We start from the raw sequence: 22546 nt of genomic DNA, 5'->3' as shown, positions 1-22546 counted from the left end.
TGACAGGTGGTCTTCCAGCTCCAGGCTTGAATACCTGCAGGAGCAGGGAGCTCACTCTCCCTGGAGAGGGCCCATGAATCACTCCTCACCATAACCACCAGTCAGCCCATTCCTAGCGCTGGAGCACCCACTCTGGACCAATAGCTGTGTAGGCTGGGATGTATTAGAGATAGTTCCTGCTCTGGCAGGTTTTCTGTAACAGCAGCCATAGTGCCTCCAAGCTGGAACACAGAGAATGAACTCGGATCCTGAAAACATAAGCCCATGCTGATTAAGTCAAGGACAGGAAGTAGCGCATCCATCGAGAGGCTAATGAGGAAGTGGCAGGCAGCATGGGGTTTGGGAAGGCACATGGGGTTGGATCAGAAGGGTTTGGGTCGAACTCTGGCTCTGTAGCCTACAAGCTAGGAGGCTTTGGACAAACCCCTCCAGGTACCTCAAGCCAAGTTTTCTCATTTGTGCAAAGGAATTTCTAATATGTCTGTAAGAGTTAGGATGCTTTTGGCTGCAAGTAACAGAAAAAACCTTTTTAAACAAAAAGTGAGAAAATTTGTCACTAGAAGACTCTCCCTGTGGGGAATTCTAAACAGCGGTTTTCAAACTTGGCTTCTTACTACAAACACCAGAGAGTTTTTAAAAACCCTTATGCCTGGGCCCTACCCCTAGAGATTCTGAATCAATTTATCTGCATGTTGCTGGGACATCAGGATTTTTGAAATCTCCCAAGGTGATTCAAATGTACAGCCAAAGTTGAGAACCACTGCCAGGCAGAAGGAAAGTGATTCCAGATGGAAAGGCTGAAATTCATTCAACAAATAATCCTAGAGTACCTATTATGTGTTAGAAACTGGTCTAGACAGAGCAGTAAACAAAAGAGACAAAAGCCCCTGACCTCACAGAGCTACCTTCTAGAGGATGGAGACAGTTAAAAATCAAGTAAGTAAAATATGCTTTGTTAGATAGCAATATATGCAAGGAGAAAAAAAAGAATCTTTGAAGGATATGGAAATGTTGGATGTATATGTGCATGTGAAATTTCAGATGGGGTGGGCAGAGAAGACTTTGAGTAAAGACTGAAATGAAAGGGGTGAGCCCTACAGATATTAGAGGAATGGCAAGTGCAAAGGCCCTGTGGTACAAGTGTGCCTGTCTTGTACCAGGACCAGGACCTGGACCAGGACCAGGACCAAGGAGGCCAGTGGGACTTGAGTGGAGTGAACCAAGGGGAGAGTAGTCAGACAGGAGAGCAGGAAAGTGGGGCAGTGGGCAATCCACAGACGGTGGGGAGGGTTTTGACTATTATTTGGAGCAAGATGGTAGCTGTGGGAGTCTTGAGTGGGGAAGTGAAATGCTTTGATTTGTATCTGAACAAGGCACTCTGGCAGCTGAGTGAAAAATGGACTGTAGGAGAAAAGAAGCAAGAATCCCAGTGAGGAGGCTGGTGCAGGTCACGGGGGGGTGGGGGTGGGGGGTGGATATTGAGGCCCAGGGCACGATGGGGAATAGAGGATATGAGAGGTGATAGATTCTAGATTCTGGACCTATTCTGCAGATCAGGAGACTACTAATCTTTGGGATGAAAAGTGGAAGAAAACAAGGGTGGAAGTCCTGGAGGACGCAAAGGGCTTCCAGCCTGAGCCAGGCGCACGCAAAAGTCATTAGCGGCTCAAAACCAGGCCGAGAATGAACCCCGAGAGGCCAGGTCCGGCCTTGACAGAGGGTGGGTTCCTGTGTCTGCCAGGCCAGGACGTAAATCCCGGCCGTGTGCCTTAGGCAGGCCACACAGAAACAGCGTCCGGCTCTCTGGAATCGGAGCTCAGGACTCCGCCCGGCCGCGCGTTTGCTGGCGGCGGGGGTGGATCTGCGCCCGCCGACCCTGGCTCGGCGCCGCGCCCCGCGTACTCGCCCCTGCGGGCTGCCCTGCGGCCCAGCGCGGCCCCGCCTCCCGCGGCCCGCCCGTGTCATCCCCCTCCCACCCCCGGCTCCCCAGCCCCTCGCTCCTTGCGCGGCGCTGCCGGCGCGGCCCGGCGGGTGAGTGGGGGTCGCGAGTGGGGGAGTCGGGAGTCAGCTCCGGGCGCCGGGGTGGGGGCGCCGGGGTGGGGGCGCCGGGGCCGGCGGCTTGAGCGCCCGAGAGCGGGCGGCGCCGCCGGGGGGCAGGGGCGTCAAGGATTGCTTGGCCTGCGCCGCCCGGCGGGGGGGGGGGGGTCGGGGGGGGGTCCCGGGTCCGGGAACCAGGCCCTCCGCCCCCACCCCCGGCCCGCCCCACTTCCGGGGCCGCCGCTTTCACTTTCTCTTCCGCGGAAGCCGCTTTCCTCTCCCTCCCGAAAGACTGGGGCTGCCCGGGGAGGGGAGAGAGCTGGGATGAGCCCCTGGGCGCCGGGGTGAAGGGGGCCCTCCCGGGGACTGCCAGCGCCCCCCGTGGGCCCGAACCCCGGCCCGAGCCGGCTCCCCCGCCCGCCCCGTGCCTGCCCCGTTTTCTCCCAGGACGGGCCTGGTTGGGTGCCCCCGGCGCTTTCACCCTGCCACGCGGAGTCCCGGCCGTCCCCTACCCCAGGGCCTGTCCCCAGCTTCCCCCTCGACTGCCACCGGGGACACTGTGGCCGAGAGAGGGCTCGGGCCTGGCGGTGGGCCACCCAGTGGGGGCCGAGTTGCTCCTGGTCGCCCGCTCTCGCCCCAGGTGACCTGACGGTAGCATTTCCCCGGAGCCCCCGCCTGGGGGGATGGGCGCAGCCACGCCAGATGGACGAGAAGACCAAGACAGGTGGGCACGGGCTGGCGGGGGAGCTTCGGTGGGAGGTGGGCCCCTGGCCAGGCCTGCTTCAAGGACCTGGGAGGGGAGCTTTAACTTTGCCCCCTCTGGACACGTGCCCTCCACTTCCTCCTTTGGGGTCCCTGGCTTCCTGTCGTTCATTTATTTGATGTCCTCCTTGGGCCAGTTCTGTGCTGAGGCGGGGGGGTGGAGGCCCCCAGAGGAAACCAAGGGTTCAGCTGGGAGACCTCCCGGACTGTTGGGGGAGCTAGGCCTCAGCAGAACTGAGTCCCCAGTCCTGGCCTCCTCCCTTGCCTTCTCCAGCCAGCCTTGGACAGCCTAGAGCAGGTCCTGGCGTGCCCTGCTGGAAACCCTCCCGCCTTCCTCTGCTCTCAGAGCCCTAGGGCGGCCCACAAGCCGCTGCTGCTTTGCTGCCCTCACCATCTCCCCTTCACCCCACTGGCTCCTTTCTGATTGTCCAAAGCTCTGTGCCCTTGCACTTGAACCCCTCTGCTGGGTCGAGACATGTCCAGCTCCTTCAGGTCTTCTACCTTACCTCCTCCTGGAGGCCTTCTCTCATCTTGCCCTGTTTATTTCCTTCTGAATTTTGTTCTTTTGTTAAATTGGTTGAACGAGGACTGTGAGGAGAGACCCTATTTATCTTATTCATTGCTGGATCCCAGTTCCTGGGACAGTGGCTGACACACGGTGGAAGCTCAATAATTGCTGTCAAATAAATGGAAGTGTGGGGACCCTGGGAGTGTGAAGGGGAAAAAAAGTGAAGCTAGCTGACCCTGAGGTGGGAATGAGTGGGGACAGTGTTAGCAAAGGCCTCCCAGAGGGAAGGCGTTTTAAGCTGGATACTGAGGACAGGTAGGAATTCACTAGAAAGCTACAGAGGAAGAGCATCCATAAAGTGTGGCTCCCCGCCCCCCCACGCCCAGCTCCTCAAAGGTATAAAACCCTGGTGCTAACCTGCTCCCCCCGTGCTGGCTTTCAGCAGAGCAGATGGCCCTGAGCCTCGCCCGGGCAGTGGTGGGCGGGGATGAGCAGGTGGCCATGCAGTGTGCCATCTGGCTGGCAGAGCAACGGGTACCCCTGATTGTGCAACTGAAGCCTGAGATCTCCCCTACGCAGGACATCAGGTGAGGAGTGCATGGCTGGTGGGTAACTTAAGACTCCTGGACACAGCGGGTGGCTTTATATTCTTGTTCTCAAGAACAGTCATTCTTAATGATGGGCTTTGATGTCAGAAGACTCGGGTTCAAACTCCAGCTCCATCACTAACAAGCTGAGAGATCTAGGGCAGGTTGTTTCATCTTTCAGAGTCTGTTTTCTCATTTGTAAAATGGGCGAATAACAGTAGCTGTCTTATAGGGCTATTAGAAGGTATCTTAGGATGAAGTTAGAGCCTGTGTCACAGAAACCCCATTGCGACAGTGGCGTAGAGGTTGATGGCCGTCCAGGTGTGAAGCTCTGCTCCCTGTATTCTTCAGAGGCTTGTTCTCCTCTTGTTATTCTGCTGTTCATGGCTTTCATTCTCAGGTTTACCTCGTGGTCCAAAATGGCTCTTCCCACTCCAGCCATCACGTGGGCATTCTTTTCTTTTTCTTTTCTTTTCTTTTTAGGTACCAGGGGCTGGGGATTGAACCTGGGACCTTGTATGTGGGAAACCGGCGCTCAACCACTGAGCCATGTTGGCTTCCTCGAGTTGTTTTTTTCATTTGTTTTGCTTGTTGTTTGTCTCTGTTTTTTCAGGAGGCACCGGGAGCCGAACCCGGGACCTCCCATGTGGGAAGCAGATGTGCAACCACTTGAGCCACATCCGCTTCCCCACACAGGCATTCTTGTCAGCAGGAGGAAGAAGAGAAGAAGGGTACCTCTCTCTCCCTTCAAGGCACACCCCAGAAATTGCACACACTACTTTTGCTTAGTTCCTGTGGAGCATAACTTATTCTCACAGCTACACCAGTTTGAAAGGAGCTGGGAAGTACAGTAATATATTCTGCTAGAATTGAAGGGTTCTCTTAGCAAGAGAAGTAAGGAAGAATGGGTACTGTCAGCCTCCAGCAGGAGACTTAAACTTGATGCTGAAGCACTTAGCACAGTGCCCAGCACATGCTGATCACCTGGAAATGGTGGTGCTTCCTCTTTGTAGTAACGTTCTCTTTTGGCATCTAAGACACCACATTCCCTTTTTCCACACTCAGGGACCACGACTTCTCAGTGTCTCCCCAGGTCCTCTCCCTGACCCTAAAGGTTGGTGTCCCTCGGGACGGGTTCTGGTCCCTCTTCTCTCCTGGAGCTGCACCCTCTGCCGTGAGGCCTCACTCCGTGATCTAGACACCATCCGTGTGCACAGGACGCCCCGTGCTTTTCTGAGCTCCAGCCTCCTGGATCCACTGTGGACGTTACGTCTCATCTGGCTCAGGCTTCTAGAATTCCATACAACTCAAACAGAGCCTGGTCTGCCCCCAGAGTTGCTTCTCTCTCCATCTCCCCCTCTTGACAGTTGGCACCTCCTTTCCTGACACCTTCATCCATCAGAAAGTTCTACCTCCATAACTTTTCTCTAGTCCTTCCTCTTGTTTCCAGATCTTCCCCCATCACTGGGCCTTGCTTGTCACACAGAAAGAGCTTCCTACTGGGTCTCCCTGCTTCTTCTCTCACGCCTTCCTGTCCATCTTACAAAAATCTATTAAAATAATTTCTGGACCTACGGTAAAATAAATAAAAAATAAATTAAGAAAATAAAATCATTTATAAAAAACGTAAATCCGAACAGTCACCATCCTGCTTAAAGCCCCCTGGCTGTCGGTAAAGAGGAGGCAGTCTGGGGAGGCCGACAGTGGGGGAGGTGGCGCCTGCGAAAGCTGCGCCCCGCCTCGCTCCCTGCCCTCAGGCTTGCTTGAGGTTCCTCAGCAGCTGAAGCTGCTTCCCCCACAGGCCTGGCCAAGGCCCAGCAAATGATCGGAGGCCTTCCCTGACCTCAGAACCCAAATTAGGTTTACGTCAGTCACAGCCTGTTCTTTTCCTTCCAGCACTTACCACAGTGTGTGTTATCTATATGTGTGTGTGAAACCTACTAAGGGTAAAAAGAAAAACTATACGAAAGGATCTGAAATGAAACTGCCTTTCCCTTTCAAGTTCCACTTCCAGAAGTAACCTCTTTTTTATCTTTTAACTACATTTTGTAATACTTTCCACCTATGTCATTTATTCTTATTGATAAGGTTCATAAAGCAAAAATTCTAAACGGGTTTATAATGAAAGGCGTTTTTGCCCCATCCTCCAGCCACCCAGTTTCTCATCTCCACCGGCACTTTCACCAGCATCTCCTTCCACAGAGTTTCATGCGTGTACAAAAATATAAAGCATACCCACATACAGAAGTACATTAAAAGTGCATGCATATGTGTTTATATTTTTTTCTCACCCCTTTTTTACCATAGTCTCTGACCTCTCCCCTGCTTTTGGAGATCTTTTCACATCTGAACATAAAGCACTTCCTCATTCTTTGGAACTGCTGTGTAGTAAGGCAATAGTTTTACATTTTCTGATTTTCAGTTCTGGTGGATCCCATTTGACGTTTTTAAAACATCTTTATTGAGATAAAATCCACCTACCATACAGTTCACCCATTTCAAGTGTTCAGTTCAATGGGTTCTAGTATATTCGTGGAGTCGTACAACCATTACCACAGTCGACTTTAGAACATTTTTATCAAACTGAAAGGAAAGTCACACTCACAGTCACTCTCTACCATCTCCCTTACCTTCCCCAGCCATGCCCAACTTGAGGCAATCTAGTCGACTTTCTGTCCCCGAGAATTTGCCTACTCTAGATATTTCCTGTAAGTGGAGTCATTTGACCTTTTGTGTCTGGTCTGGCTTGTTTCACCTAGCATGTTCTCAGGGTTCATCCACGTAGCCTATCCCGGTACTTCTCATCTCCCGCCTTTCTTTTTCCTAGCTCCTGATTTTTGTTCATATATTATAGTAGCGGCTCTCCCAGTTGACCTCCACTTGATCCCCCAAGTTAACTGGAGTCTCCTCTGTAAAGTGTGCTGCGCTCAGAGTTTGGTGGACAATATCAGCCAGCAGCTGGCTACTCAAAGTGTGGTCTGTGGACCAGCAGCTTTGGCAGATCTCAGGCCCCCCCTCAGCCCTCCGGGATCAGCACCTACATTTGATAGGCCCTCCCTCTTGCAGACCTGCTCTCCTTGCTCACCGGTGGAGTGGATGCTCACCAGCAGTCCCCTGAGTTTGCTCTCTAAGCAGTTCATACCAGTTGTACTTACTATTGCAACAACGTAATTTCACTAGCTATTACATTAATTAATAAAGCATGAGTACTAAGAGCTGCTTCTATGAAAACTAAAGTGGTGGCTTTAGAAAAGACACGATACAGCAGTCACCAAAAAGAATTATGGTCACTTTAGTGTGAGACAGTTGTAAAAAAAAAGATAGAATCCAGAAGGGTTCTGTATTTAGAAGCTTTCAAAGTGCCTAAGTTCTTCCTCCACTTTATTTTATTTTTTTTAAGATTTATTTTTTATTTATTTCCTCCCCTCCCCGCAGTTGTCTGTTCTCTGTGTCTATTTGCCATGTGTTTTTCTGTGTCCGCTTGAATCCTTGTTAGTGGCACCCAGAATCTGTGTCTCTTTTTTTGTTGTGTCATCTTGCTGTGTCAGCTCTCCGTGTGGGTGGCGCCATTCCTGGGCAGGCTGCACTTTCTTTCGTGTTGGGCGGCTCTCCTTACGGGGTGTACTCCTTGTGTGTGGGGCTCCCCTACGTGGGGGGCACCCCTGCGTGGCAGGGCACTCCTTGCGCGCATCAGCACTGCGCATGGGCCAGCTCCACACGAGTCAGGAGGCCCTGGGTTTGAACCTTGGGCCTCCCATGTGGTAGACGGACGCCCTAACCACTGGGCCAAATCCGCTTCTGCTCCACTTTAAAGAAGCTGAAACTAGAAATCACAGACCACGTGTTATGCATATGGAATAAAAAAAAAAGTCCTGGGTAATTCCAGTCAGCAGTTTCCTGCTTAGAGAAAACCTGTAGGCTCTACACCTAGAGATTGGCCAATGAATATGCATTTATAGCTTATAAGTTAATAAGTTTTGTCCAAAGTTGTTTTTGCAGTTCTCTGCTTTAACCAATTTTCTAACTGTCCACCCTCTGATCCTGATGACATTGTATAAGAGGATTGGCTCCAACTGTGGCTTTTTTGTTTGTTTTTTTTATGGGTAGCGTTAAGGTTATAGCTTTTAGATTTTGTTTTCTGACTATAATTAAGAGTTCTGTGCTTTGCCTCTTAATTCTAAAAATGTAAACCCACTAACATATCATTTATGGATATGGAAATATTCACTGTAGAATTTAGTGCAATTAAAACCATGTACACTCTTAGGTTATAAAACCCTCATTACTGGGCGGCCGACTTGGCCCAGTGGTTAGGGCATCCTGAGTTCAAACCACAGAATCTCCATTGCTCAAAGATGTATTCACCAAATGCAGTGAATGTCTCATGATGATGCAGGAGGTTGTTGTTACGGGCAGAGGAGTGGGGTGAAGGGGGTGGGGGGTATATGGGGACCTCATTTTTTTTAATGTAACATTAAAAAAATAGAGAGGGAAAAAAAAGGTGAGATTAAGATATTCCCAGATAGGGAAGCAGACTTGGCCCAATGGATAGGGTGTCTGCCCACCACATGGGAGGTCCGCGGTTCAAACCCCGGGCCTCCTTGACCCGTGTGGAGCTGCCCACACGCACTGCTGATGTGTACAAGGAGTGCCCTGCCACGCAGGGGTGTCCCCCACGTAGGGGAGCCCCATGCACAAGGAGTGCGCCCTGTAAGGAGAGCCGCCCAGCAGGAAAGAAAGTGCAGCCTGCCCAGGAATGGCGCTGCACACACGGAGAGCTGACACAACAAGATGATGCAACAAAAAGAAACACAGATTTCCGTGCTGCTGACAACAGAAGGGGACAAAGAAGACGCAGCAAAAAGACACAGAGAGGGCCCACTGGATGGAATGGAGGAGAGTATGGGCCATGATGTGGACCATTGACTATGAGGTGCAGAGGTACCCAAAGATGTACTTACCAAATCCAATGGATGTGTCATGATGATGGGAACGAGTGTTGTTGGGGGGGGAGAGGGGGGGTGGGGGAGCGGGGTTGAATGGGACCTCACATATATATTTTTGATGTAATATTATTACAAAGTCAATAAAAAAAAAATTCTTAAAAAAAAAAAGACACAGAGAACAGACAACGGGGTGGGGGATGGGGGGAAGGGGAGAAAAATAAATAAATCTTAAAAAACAAAACAAAACCCTTATTACTTGAAGAAAAACATTTTGAGGGTTAAGATCCAGTTGTTCTTTTCATTTCTTTTTGGTTTCTTCCATTCTTCTGCTTCGGACTCAACCATTTTTTTTTTTTTTCTTTATTTCAACTGTTCTTGTATCTTGTATTTCAAAAGCTTTTCATGTGGAATAAAAAAAAGAACAAAAACCTTTTCATGTGGAGAAACTGAATGGTAAACGTTTAGAATCTTTACAGATCCAAAAATTTCCATATTTTGACCCCTTTATTATTAGTTGACTGAGTGTTCAAAATCATTTTCCTGAAGAACTCTGAGGGTATTTTCTGGAGTATTTTAAGGCAGATTTCAGCTGTTATTTGACCCATAAATACTTTGATATGTATCTCTAAAAAACAAGGACTTAAAAAATAACCTCCATATCTTTATCACACAAAACTAACAGTAATTCCTTAAAATTCTCAGATACCTAGTTTGCATTCAAATTTCTTTGATTATCTTATTTATGTTTTTTTTTACAGTTAGTGTTTTTCAAATCAGGAGCCAAATAAGATCCACATGTAACATTTGGTTACTATGTCTCTTAAGTATCTCTTATTCTACTTCTCCATTTTTTTTTTTTTTTTAGATTTTTAAAATTTATTTATTCCCCACCCCCCCAATTGTCTGCTCTCTGTGTCCATTCACTGTGTGTTCTTCTGTGACCACTTCTATCCTTATCAGCGGCACCAAGAATCTGTGTTTCTTTTTGTTGCATCATCTTGCTGTGTCAGCTCTCCGTGTGTGTGGTGCCATTCCTGGGCAGGCTGAATTTTCTCGCTGGGCAGCTCTCCTTATGGGGCGCATTCCTCGGGCGTGGGGCTTCCTTAGGCGGGGGATACCCCTGCATGGCAGGGCACTCCTTGAGCGCATCAGCACTGCGCATGGGCCAGCTGCACACGGGTCAAGGAGGCCTGGGGTTTGAACCGTGGACCTCCCATGTGGTAGGCGGACGCCCCATCCATTGGGCCAAACCCGCTTCCCTCTCCATTTTTCATACCATTTTTTTTTTTAAAGAAGCTTTGTCCTTTGTCCTTTAGAATTTTCCCACACTGTGGATTTAGTTCATTGCCTCCTCGTGGTGTCATTTAATAGGCTCCTCTGTCTTCCATGTTTTCTGTGTACTGGTAGGTAGGTCTAAAGGCAGTCACCTTTCTAATTCCCAGGAACTCTTCCTCATTTTCTTATTTTATTTAGAAAGAAGCTTTAGATTACAGAAAGTTATATTGAAAATATAGGGGTATTCCTATATCCTCCCCTCCCCCTCCCCATTAACAACATCTTTCATTAATGGGGTACATTTGTTACAATTGATGAACACATATTGAAGCATTGCTACTGACCTTGACCTGTAATTTACATTATAGTTTACACTTTGCACCGAACAAATTTTATAGGTTTTGACAAAATGTATAATGTCCTGTATCCATCATTGCAGTGTCATGCAGGACAATTCCAATGTCCCCCAAATGCCCCATGTTACACCTATTCTTCCCTCTCCCTACCCTAGAACCTCTGGTGACCACTGCCTTTATATCAATGTTATAAGTTTTTCCATTGCCAGAGTAATAATAAGTCTACTTTAGTCAATAGTTGTATTCCCTCAGATATTCGTTCATTTCTCAATCTTGAGGATGTGGGGATGGTGATGCCCACTGTTTCTGATTGAGAGGGGGCTTAGATCCCATGGGGCAAATGGATGGAACTGTCTTGTTTGCAGTTGTAGATACTTTGTTTTTTGGGATGGGCGTCGTCCATCATCATCCTTTTGTTAGTTGTCCTGGGTGAGTCCAGTGAACTGGAGAGCAGGTGTTACAGCTCTGCTGCGATTCCGGGCATATGAGAAGACCAAAGATTTAAGTCTCTGGGATGTATATTTAACAGGTATACCTTCCTTACTTGCTGATTGCTTCTTCTTGCCTGTACTTGCTTTATGGATACAATGTTTTTCCCTGTCTTCCTGAAGGTACTAATTAGACTTTATTCCTATTATTGTTTTCATCCCCAAATTATCTGTTTTCTTTGGGGGTCAGTTCTCTTTTTTTCACTGTAGCTCTTCCTCTTCCGGCTCTTGGTGTTTTGGCGTTTGGTTTGAGTGTCCTTGAAAAGTTGATGGTTAAAACCTCTTTCTCCGAAGAGAAGACTGTTTGGGTTTACATCCTGGCTCTCTGTTATTAATTCCTCCGGCATCGTCACTCTCACCTCTCTGTGCCTCATTTTCGTATCTGTACAACAGGGAATAACAAACAGTACACCTGCCATATGTTTGTTGAGTGGATTAAATAAGTTAGTACATTCTAAGCACTTGGAATGGTCTTGGCACATAGTAAATAATTGGAGGTTTGCTAAGGAGCAGGGGAAAGGATGATAGAAGCAAGTGGAGAGGGAAGGCGGGGCTTGGCTGCGATGAGTTTGGATTTCATTCTGAGAGCAGCTTGTGGCCACTGGAGGAGCTTAAGCAGTGGGATCTAATAAAGGGTACAGCACAGGGAGATAGGATCCAGGGGAGACGTCTAATGCAGACGGGGAGTTGTGTGTGTGTGGAGAGCCGTGTGCAAGCACATGTGTGCAGACGGGTACATGTCCATAGCTGGTGGCTGAGGTTGTGGCCGGGTTGTCCCTGTGACGTGGGCCCTTGCCCCTCTGTTCTCCACAGACTGTGGGTGAGCGTGGAGGATGCACACATGCACGTTGTCACCATCTGGCTCATGGTGCGCCCTGACATGACGGTGGCTTCCCTGAAGGACATGGTGAGTGAGGGGCCATTTGCTCCCACCTCTCTCTCCTCTGGTCCTGCTTCCCACTCTCCCTCTCTCGATGCTCCCTGCCAGGTGTTCCTGGACTATGGCTTCCCCCCAGCCCTGCAGCAGTGGGTGATTGGGCAGCGTTTGGCTCGAGACCAGGAGACCTTACACTCCCACGGGGTGCGGCGGGATGGGGACAGTGCCTACCTCTACCTGCTGTCAGCCCGCAACACCTCGCTGGATCCCCAGCAGCTGCAGCGGGAGCGGCAGTTGCGGATGCTGGAAGGTGAGACTCTGCTCCTGAGCTATACGGAGCACAGAGGGGACCCTGGCCTCAGCTGGGGCTGGAGAGCGGGAGGGGGCAGAACCCATGGGCTGCTGTCCAGGGCCCACCCTGGGAGGGAGTCATTTCAGGGAACGATTGGAGGACAGTCAGCCCCAGGGATAGGACTGAGTTGAGTCCTGGCACTGGCATGTACCAGCAGTGTGACCTTGGGCAGGTCCCTTCCCATCTCTGCACCTCAGTTTTCTCACCTGCAGATTGGGTATGATGAAAATAACTAGAGTTTATCTTAAAATTTTTACCTTTTCTTTTTAAATACTCCAGATTTACAGAAAAGTTGCAGAAATGTACCTTCACCCAGATTCCCCAAGTATTGCCATTTCACCACATTTGCTTATTCCACATATATATAAACTTACATGTAAATAATTTTTTTAACCATTTTGAGAGTACGTGGCAGGCATGATGTTCCTCTTCCCTCAGTACTTCACGATTTCCTAAAATCAAACGGCCATTTTCTTACATTACCACACACAACTGTCAATTGTAGAATACCTTACTATTATTATCTAAATTACAGATCTTTAACTTCTACCAGTTGTTCCACTATTGTCCTTTATAACAAAAGACATGATATTCAGCTGCCATCCTCTAGACTCCTTCCATCTTAGGTCTTTTCAGCCTTCCTTTGACTTTCTTGATACTGACATTTTGATGAATCCGGGCCAGTTTTGTTTTCTTCTGTAGAATGCCCCTCAGCTTGGGTTTGCCCAGTGCTTCCTCGTGGATTCAGAGTTAGTATTTTGGCAGGAAGACCTCAAAAGCGCTGTGGCTGTCTAGGTGCTTCTCTTCGGGAGGTGGGTGTTGAGGCCGGGTTTGGAAGCCAGAGGGCACAGGAGCTTTCACAGTGGAGCAGAAACGCTGAGCCGTGGGAGCCGGGGCGCCAGGGCGTGGAGGCTGGAGATGCCCCGTGGAGGAGGGGATGGAGAGAAGGTGGGGAGGGCGAGGGGAGCGGCTCATTCCGCCACCCGCTTCCCCCCTCTCCCGCAGATTTGGGCTTCAAGGACCTCACGCTGCAGCCACGGGGTCCCCTGGAGCCCGCAGCCCCGAAGCCCGGAGCCCCCCAGGAGCCGGGGCGGGGACAGCCGCACCCCACGCCGGAGCCCCCGCGGGTAAGCCGGCCCCGCGCCCCGCGGCCCCGCGGCCCCGCGGCCCCGCGCCCCCGCGGCCCCGCGGCCCCGCGCCCCCGCGGCCCCGCGCCCCCGCGGCCCCGCGCCCCCGCGGCCCCGCGCCCCCGCGCCCCCGCGGCCCCGCGCCCCCGCGGCCCCGCGCCCCCGCGCCCCGCGCCCCGCGGCCCCGCGCCCCGCGCCCCGCGCCGCTCACGGCCCCTCTGCCCCCAGGTGGGCTGGCAGTGCCCGGGGTGCACCTTCATCAACAAGCCCACGCGGCCGGGCTGCGAGATGTGCTGCCGGGCGCGGCCCGAGGGCTACCAGGTTCCAGCCTCGTACCAGCCGGACGAGGAGGAGCGCGCGCGCCTGGAGGGCGAGGAGGAGGCGCTGCGCCAGTACCAGCAGGTGGGCGCCCCGGGCCGGACAGACACCTGGACACTAACCCCTGGAGGCCGGACGGGGGAGGCACAGGCCAGGAGCGGGACGCCGCCACTCTGCCCTCCTCCCGGTTCTGCCTTACCCTCTTACGACTGCGCACGCCCCTGACGGTGACCCTGTCCGGATGGTGACCCTGTCCGGACCGTGACTAGCCCTCCGCGGATGTCGCTGCCTGTCACCCGGGATCACTTGCCCCGCCCCTCAATGGGCTGTGGCCCCGCCTCTAGCCTTGAGGGTCCCCACCATTATGCACCAGTGTCCTAGGCCTTGACCTTGACCCTGACCGTGCCTCAACTCGGACCTCAGCCCGATCTGCTCGTGACCTTGTCCCTGACTCTCTGACCCTCACCCCACTCCCTCACAGGCCTACAGCCCACCCTTGACTCCCTGTGACCCTGGCCCCAGCCCCACTCTGTCCTGCCTACACACCTGTTACACAAATACCTGATCAGGGTCCCTAAGCCTCATCTCCCACCTGCATTCCCCGGGACTGCCCTTACCTCCCCACCCCGGTGACTCCACTCCGGGTCCCATCTGTATTGGTCGAGATCCCATCCTCTCCTTGCCTTAGACATCCTTCTACCCCTGACCTACCCTGTGACCTTGACCCGGCTCTGCCCCGCCAGACCCCAGCCCTGCCATGCTGCTTTTTCTTTTCTCTGTCCTGCTCCTTGGCAGGGGTGTGAGCCCTGCTGCCCAAGACCCTTGCCCTCTTACTCCGTGGCTTCTGCCTCCCTGCCTGGCCCTGCTCCCCCGACCCCACCACCCTTCCCAGCCTTCTCTCCTCCTGCCCACCCTTCACCTGCCCCCCACCCCTCCCCTGGATCCTAAATCTTCCCGTTTTGCTCCTGGTCTGACCCAGTCCCTGAGGCCCTCATCCTACCCCCACCCTCTTCCTCCACCCGGCACTGGCACCGGTCTGACTGCCTCTGAGACCCTGACTCGCCCCGTGCCCCCGCCCCCTGTGTCCAGCGGAAGCAGCAGCAGCAGGAGGGGAACTACTTGCAGCACATCCAGCTGGACCAGAGGAGCCTGGTGCTGAACACCGAGCCCACCGAGTGCCCCGTGTGCTACTCGGTGCTGGGGCCCGGAGAGGGCGTGGTGCTGCGGGAGTGTCTGCACACCTTCTGCAGGTGGGCCCTGTGTCCTGCGCTCCAGACCTGCAGGCTTGGCTTGGCTGGACTGCCTTTCCGGTGGGCGGGGCCCTGTGCTGTTCAGCTCACTGCAGCCAGAAACCTGCGAGGCAGGCTCTGTCCTCCCAGTTTGGCGGAGGAGGCTTGTGAGGTACTGAGAGGCCAAGCAACCTGCCTGTGGCCCCACAGACCTCAAGTGGAGCAACTGGCTGTAAGCCCAGGTCTTCCAGCTCTGTTACCACCACCCAGGCCGTACGGGCATCAAGCCCCCAGGCCTGGCAGCCTGTGCCCATCCAGGCCTCTCGTCCACAGCCGTTGAGAACAGGGCACCCCTGGGGGCCTGGGACTCTGCTAGGCCCCGGGGATCCAGGAGCCAACGAAAGGCTTACTTGCCGCCCCCTGGAGCTTCTGCATGTTCCAGGGGTGGCAGATGGTAGGCAAGCCACCTGCTTGCTACAGTTGCAAGTTCTCAAATGCTAAGTAACAGTGGACAGTGATAAAAACAACAGGGGCCGTGCAAAAATGTGGCTGGGGAAGCCTGGAGGAGGTGACTGAGCAGAGACCGCAGAAAGCAAGGGGGAGGGAGTCTGCAGTGGGCTTGTGCTGGCCTGGAGGAGAGCAAGGAGGCCAGTGTGTGTGTGTGCGTGCGCGTGTGTGTGAAGGGGGAGAACAAGAGCAGGAGGTGGGACAGAGAAGTGTGTTAGGGGGGTGAGGGGGTAGCATGTGAGCCGTAGTGAGGGGTTCCAGTTTGTTCTGGGCAGGGCAGGAGGCCACTGGGGAGGAGTGTGGCTGCTGTGTTGAAACAGACTCCCAGGGCAAGGTAGGTGCAGGGAGCCCAGCAGGAGGCTGCGGCTGTCACCCAAGCAGGGGCGGAGGAAGTCTGGGTCAGAGTGGTGGCCGGGGCGGGGACAGAAGTGGAAACCTTGGTGATGGGTTGGTGGGTGGGAAAAGAAGGGAGGTATTGAAAGAGATGCCCACCTGGTGGTGGCTGAGGACCCCGGAGTTAGGCATGGCAGCGAGAGGGGTGGCATCCCTGGAGGGGGCTCAGCTGGCCCTAACCCCTCCTCCCACCGCTCCCCCAGGGAGTGCCTGCAGGGCACCATCCGCAACAGCCAGGAGGCGGAGGTCACCTGTCCCTTCATGGACAACACCTACTCGTGCTCGGGCAAGCTGCTGGAGAGGGAGATCCGGGCGGTAAGGCCTGAGGGGCGAAGGGGCACATGTCCTGTCCCAGGGGAACTGGCTCGAGTGCTGGCCTCGGGAGCCAATGTAGCTCAGTATTTGGGCGCCTGCTTCCCATGTATGAGGTCCTGGGTACAATCCCCATACCTCCTAAAAAGAAAGTGCTGGTCTCAGCCAGCAGACCCCTATCAAAAACCTCGGCGTGCCGTGCTGGGGACCCAAGCAGTGAATAGGGCAGGAAATGGGGGAAGTAGTAAGAAAGCACCCTGAGGTGGAAGGACAGCGGAGCGGGGAGCTCGAGCCAGATGGCCTGGGTGCCAAGTCACATGGCCTCTCGGTGCCTGTTTCCTCGTCCTGCTTAGGGTCAAGGTTACAGTCAGTTCCTAGTTCAAGAGTTGTAAAGATTGGATCAGAGAGTATGTGGAAAGAACCCCTACCCCTTTGACTAAAAGCAGCCCCCTTTTCAGCTCTCATCTGTGGGACTTCTGAGAAGGGCTGCTCGGGTGGTTGCTGGGCTTCCTCAGTGACCTGCCTGCGATTTACCTCACTGGAGCCAGCACAGCTGCAACTGCTTGTGCTGTTTTGTTATTGAATCTTTCTAAAGATTATTTTGAATCTCTACAGCGTCTATCTTGTTTATACCTCTTTTATTAATTTCAGTTTCTTAAGTAATGGTTCAAGGAACATATTACTTGGTGCCTCTTTCTTCTTACATGTTATATTCTTAAGATAAACTTGTAGAAGTGTGATGGGTCCCAGAGGGTCAGAAAAGTTTGGGATGACTAAAACATTATTGCCACATTGTTTTATTAAATTGGATGTTGGAGGATACTAGTTTAGCCACATCTTTCCCAGCATTGCTTGTTATTATTTTTGTCTGCCTTTTTTTAAAAAAAAAAACAATTTATTTTGAAATAATTTCAAACGTATAGGACAGTTGCAAAAACATTACAAACCCAATACCAAGAAGTCCAACAAACCCCCACTCCCAGCCCCAGATACCCAGATCCACCAATTTTAATGGTATTTATTTATTTATTTCTCTCCCCTCTCCCCACCCCAGTTGTCTGCTCTCTGAGTCCTTTCACTGTGTGTTCTTCTGTGTCCACGTGTATTCTTGTCAACAGCACCTGGAATCTGTGTCTCTTTTTGTTGTGTCATCTTGCTGCATCAGCTCTCCGTGTGTGCGGTGCCACTCTTGGGCAGGCCGAACGTTCTTTTGCGCTGGGCGGCTCTCCTTATGGGACTTACTCCTTGCATGTGGGGCTCCCCTACACGGGGGACACCCCTGCGTGGCACGGCACTCCTTGTGCGCATCAGCGCTGCGCGTGGGCCAGCTCCACACGGGTCAAGGAGGCCCTGGGTTTGAACCCTGGACCTCCCATGTGGTAGGCAGACGTGCTGTCCATTGAGCCAAGTCTGCTTTCCTGCACTTAATCTTTTGAGGCTCCTTTGTACCTGACACTTTGCTTCTCTCTTGAGGCTTTCAGAATTCTCTATCTTTGGCATTCAACATTTGATTATAACCTGTCATGGGGTAGGTCTGTTTGGGTTTGTCTTGTTCGGAGTTTGTTGAACACCTTAGATATGTAAATTCATGCCTTTCGTTAAATTTGGGGAGTTCTCAGCTGTTATTTCTTTGAATCTTCTCTGTGCCCCTTTCTTCCTTCCCCTCCTGGGACTGCCGCAGTGCATGTACTGATGCACTTGACAGTGTCCCTCAGTTCCTCAGGCTCTGTTCACTCTTTATTTTTTCCTCTTTCTGCTCCTCAGACTGGATGATTTCAATTGTCTTATCTTCAGGTTCTGTAATTCTTTCTTCTGCCAGCTCCAATCTACTGTTGAATTCCCCTAGGGAATTAAAGTTCTGTTACTGTGGTCTTCAGCTCTGTTTCATTCATAATGTTTATCTCTTTATTGATATTCTCTTTGTGTTCATCTGTCATTTTCCTGATCTCCTTTAGTTCTTTGTTCATGTTTTCTTTTAGTTCTTTGAGCATATTTAGGGCCATTTTTAAAAGTCTCTGGCACGTCAGAGGTCCGATCCTCCTCATTGATGGTTTCTAATGCTTTAGTCTTCTCCTTTGCTTAGGCCACCACTTCCTTTTTCTTTGTATGTTTTTAAAATCTTTTGTTGAAACCAGACAGTTTGGTATTTTAATGTGTTATGACTGGAATTTAGACCCCTGAGGCATCTATTCCTTAAACTTGTATCCCGTCAGTGTTAAGACAGAGCTTACCTTGATTGTCAAGAAATAATAATAATAAAAAAGAACCACATCTCCCAGTTTTTGCAGATTGACCCCTGTGAGTGAGTGACCTCTCAGAGCTTTTCCATACCTCCATACCATGAGTATAGAGAAGAACCTTCTGTCTTTTTTGAATGGCATTTTGAAACACTATGAGGGTTATGGCAAGAGAAGGTCTTGGCTGTGTGGAGCTCATGTTTTGGGAACTTCCTGGAGGGTATTTGGGGGCGTGGAGGGCCAGGTGCTCTGAACCTGGTCTGTTGGCAGCTCCTGACCCCTGAGGATTACCAGCGTTTTCTGGACCTGGGCATCTCCATCGCTGAAAACCGCAGCACCTTCAGCTACCACTGCAAGACCCCTGACTGCAAGGGGTGGTGCTTCTTTGAGGATGACGTCAACGAGTTCACCTGTCCCGTGTGCTTCCACATCAACTGCCTGCTTTGCAAGGTGGGAACCGGCACCTCCACTGCTTAGTCCTCGCGCCCCGCCAGGGGCTCACCGCTCGTTCCCCTGGGAGCAGGGCGCATGTTGCTGGCTGGGAGTTGTGATTTAGAGCTGCCTGTCTGTGGCAGCACCTGGCTTGGGCCCCACACTGAGCCTGCACTTGACCCAGCTGCTGACCTTCACTGAGCCCCAACCCGGAGGCTGAGTCCAAACCTGGACCGAACCCTCCCCTGCTTGAGCCCTGTACCTGGCCTGAGCCCAGCCCTGACCCCAGTCACCAACAGATCTGGCCCCAGACTGAGCCCCAACCCCATACAGAGCCCCAAACTGCGCTCTGACCCTGGACCCAGCCCCACTGAATGCCAGCCCCAGCCCGAGTCTCAGTTCCTGCCCTGTTCTGATCGCTGACCCCAACCCCATCCCTACCCCAGGCCAGTCACTGCCCCATCATCTAGAATGTTGGCCACTAATGGGGCTGGTCATTAGCAGGCAGGCCAGGAGCCTGCTCAGACCCAGCTGAAGTGACAGGGCCAGAACCTAGGTGGGAACGGGGCCCCACTTGGAAGAGAGGTGTGTTGGGGATTTCTGTGCCTGCCCATATTTAAGCAAATACGGGTATATAATTATTAGCACTTACGACAGTCCTGGCCTTACCTTCCCTGGGCCTCAGTGTCCGCTTCTGTAAAATGGGTGTACAGTTTACAAGTGAGGCCCGCTGGTGACTACATCTGGGGGCATTAAGTGCTTATGTAGGGAAGCAGATGTGGGTGAAGCGATTGGGCTCCCGTCTACCATATGGGAGGTCTCAGGTTCGTTTCCCAGGGCTTCCTGGTGAAGGCAGGTTGGCCCGTGCAGTGAGCTAGCCCGTGCGGTGAGCTGGCATAAGAGAGACAGAGGAGAGACAATGAGAGACACAACAAACCAGGAAGCTGAGGTGGCAGGTGGCTCAAGCGATTGAGTGCCTTTCTTCCACATCAGCAGGCCCAGGATTGGTTCCAGGTGCCTCCTAAAGAGAAGATGAGAAGACAAGCAGACACAGGGAGCACACAGCAAATGGATACAGGGAGCAGACAGCAAGCGCAAATGGAATAAATAAAAAATCTTAAAACGAAAAAAAAGTGCTTATGGAGATGCGTACTCTGCCCCTCATCTCTCCCTGCTTCTTAACCCCGTGGGGAAGCTTCTCACCCCAGCCTCTCACCCTGCCACAGGCCATTCACGAGCAGATGAACTGCAAGGAGTACCAGGATGACCTGGCGCTGCGGGCTCAGAACGACGTGGCCGCCCGGCAGACGACAGAGATGCTGAAAGTGAGGCTGGGGCGGGGGCGCTTCTCAGGAAGGGCAGTGGGCCGCGCCTCCCTAGAAGCTCTGACCTCCCCTCTGCCTCCTGTCAGGGCAGATGGGACTTAGGACAAGGAGTCAGAAGACCATCTGGGTGGAGGGAGGGAGCAGCAGGAAAGAGAGTGCGGAGGCTGGAAGCCGGCTCGGGTGGAGAAGCGTGGGGAGGGATCGCACGGCTCCAGAGGGGCGGGCAATGGTGGAGAAGGAGGCCACGGGCCGCACCGGGCCAGGTGGCTGCCCGGTCCTGCCGCGAAGTCAGCACTGCCACGCTTGCTCCAGGTGATGCTGCAGCAGGGCGAGGCCATGCACTGCCCCCAGTGCAAGATCGTCGTGCAGAAGAAGGACGGCTGCGACTGGATTCGCTGCACTGTCTGCCACACGGAGATCTGCTGGGTCACCAAGGGCCCACGCTGGGGGCCCGCGGTGAGTCCTTCCGGGCGCAGCAGGGGAGGGTGTCCTTGAGGGCCTTGCCGCAGAATAGGGGGTGGGGAAACTGGCCTGTTTTTGTACAGCCTGCAAGCTAAGAATGTTTTCTACATTTAAAAAAAAAACGGTGGAGAAGATCAAAAGAATATTTCACAACATGTGAAACTGATGTGAAATTCAAATTCCAGGGGAGTGGATGTGGCTCAAGCAGTTGAGGGCCCATTTCCCACATGGGGAGGTCCTGGGTTCAATCCCCCACCCCTGGTACCACAAAAACAAAAGTCACAGGTTCCAGTGACCCTAAGTGAAGTTCTGTTGGCGCATCGCCATGCTGTGCTACAGTGGCGGGGCCGCATGGCCTGCACAACCTGAAATCACTAACTGCCCATTGTGGGAAAAGCTTGCCAACCCCTGCCCTGGAGGATGGTGTTGAGGGTCCAGGCTGGCGTCATGCAGACCAGTCCCGGCTCTGGCACGTCCTGTCCTGGCTGTGAGACTAGGCTGCCCCTTCCTCTCTAAGCCTCAATTTCTTCATCTGTAAGATGGGGGTGACTGCGGGGTTTCTCTCAGGTTGTCATAATCAAATGAGAAAGTGCAAGAGAAGCGCCCATCACACAGCGAGCACTCCTGCATGGTAGCTGCCATTTAGGTGCATGTCCCTGGAGGGGGGACTCGTGGTCACACACAGGCCAGCAGGAGCACAGATGGAAGCAGAGAAGGCCTCTCTTATTCACCCTGCCAGCGTGTGGACACACCAGAATATGCCAAAATCCATACTTCCTCTTCTTGCTCTGGGTCTAGGGGTGGGCGGATGGAGACCACGAAATTAGGGTGCTGTGGGAGCCCAGAAGGGGCCCTGGTGACTGCCTCCAGCAGGTTGAGGCCGAGGCTGTTCTGAGCAGGAGCACCTGCAGAGGCCGAGCCTAGAGTGGGAGTGTGCACTGCTCCGGGGCGTGATGGTGGCGCACGGGGGGCACTCACAGCCTCACTACCCCAACACTACTCTTTTCTCTCCTCCCCACCCAGGGCCCAGGAGACACCAGTGGGGGCTGCCGCTGCCGGGTGTCTGGGGTTCCTTGCCACCCCAGCTGTCAGAACTGCCACTGAGCTGACGACAACCTGGTCCCAAGGCCCCGCAGCCTCACATCTGTAGGCTGCTGGTGGCTGGGCTGGGCTGGGCCTGGGCTTGGCCTGTGACTGCTGGCCTGGGACATGCCTTTGGGCTTGACTGAGGCAGGGGTCCTGCCGAGAGGCCAAGGCCCTGAGCTGCCTGGATGGTGGCTTGTTTGCTGTGGGTGCTGCAGGGGGCCTGCCTGGAGCTCGCCTGTTGTCCACAGCTGCTACTGCCCCAGTGCCTTTGCCCTTACCTTCCTGTGCCATCCGAAGCCAGATCTCTCATCTCGGAGGCTGCCTGACAGCACCTCCCATGTGGCTCCACACTCCTCCCTGCGCTCTTGTCAGCATATGCCAAGCATTCCTAGTCTCCCCACTTCCCTTTTCAGCTTTCTGGGGGCGACTTTGCTCTGCCTGTGCTGTTGGAGGCCGGTGGCCTCCCAGAGCTGCTGCTAACCCTGCTCCCAGCCAGGAGGGAGACCCGGCAGGTTCTAAAGCATAGCCCATGAGGCCCAGCCTCTGCATCTCCCTCTTTGCTACTGTGTAAGCTAATTAAAATGGTTTTCCAGGAACGGGTAAGTGTGGCATTTTTGAGGAGGACTGAAAGGGTGATGGGCTAGGATTCTGCACCCAGGCAGGCTCCCCAGCTTTCTGGGCATCGCAGCAGGACAGTGGTGTATTGACCACTTCCAATGGCTCAGCAAGGCTGTGTCTGAGCCCCCGGACGCTTGCACCAGAATTGGCATGCCTGTGTCCAGCTCCAGGGGAAGAGATGTCCTTGGGTCACTGTTAGCCTGGGTGGGGGTTGTGGGGAGTGGGTTGCAGTGTGCCGAGGGTCTGAAAAGACACTTCTGTAGATGATCATGGCTTAGGGAGAGGAAGGGGTCAAGGCAGCAGCTGCAGGCT

At 53.0% G+C, this 22546-nt stretch overlaps 1 protein-coding gene across 4 annotated transcripts; it reads left to right on the top strand.

Moving 5' to 3' along the window:
* Positions 1-1872: 1872 nt before the first annotated feature.
* Positions 1873-22212, top strand: RBCK1 (RANBP2-type and C3HC4-type zinc finger containing 1). 4 transcript variants are annotated; one of them, XM_071211621.1, is made up of 13 exons: positions 1879-2031; positions 2678-2761; positions 3753-3894; positions 11773-11866; positions 11948-12146; positions 13194-13315; positions 13544-13717; positions 14723-14883; positions 15966-16077; positions 18582-18761; positions 19970-20068; positions 20381-20524; positions 21554-22212. In XM_071211621.1, the coding sequence occupies exons 2-13, from the start codon at positions 2740-2742 to the stop codon at positions 21632-21634; spliced, it is 1530 nt and encodes a 509-aa protein (XP_071067722.1). In that variant the 5' UTR covers positions 1879-2031; positions 2678-2739; the 3' UTR covers positions 21635-22212. The 4 variants fall into 4 exon arrangements, with proteins under 4 accessions (XP_058142825.1, XP_071067722.1, XP_058142824.1 ...); XM_058286841.2 differs by having other exon boundaries at positions 3750-3894; XM_058286842.2 differs by lacking the exon at positions 3753-3894 and having other exon boundaries at positions 1873-2031.
* The last annotated feature ends 334 nt before the right edge of the window (positions 22213-22546 follow it).

The sequence above is a fragment of the Dasypus novemcinctus genome, chromosome 24 (genome assembly GCF_030445035.2).
Source record: "Dasypus novemcinctus isolate mDasNov1 chromosome 24, mDasNov1.1.hap2, whole genome shotgun sequence".
NCBI classification, from domain to species: Eukaryota; Metazoa; Chordata; class Mammalia; order Cingulata; family Dasypodidae; genus Dasypus; species Dasypus novemcinctus.
The sequence above is the reverse complement of the archived record's forward strand: the minus strand, read 5'-3'. Positions and strand labels throughout refer to the sequence as shown.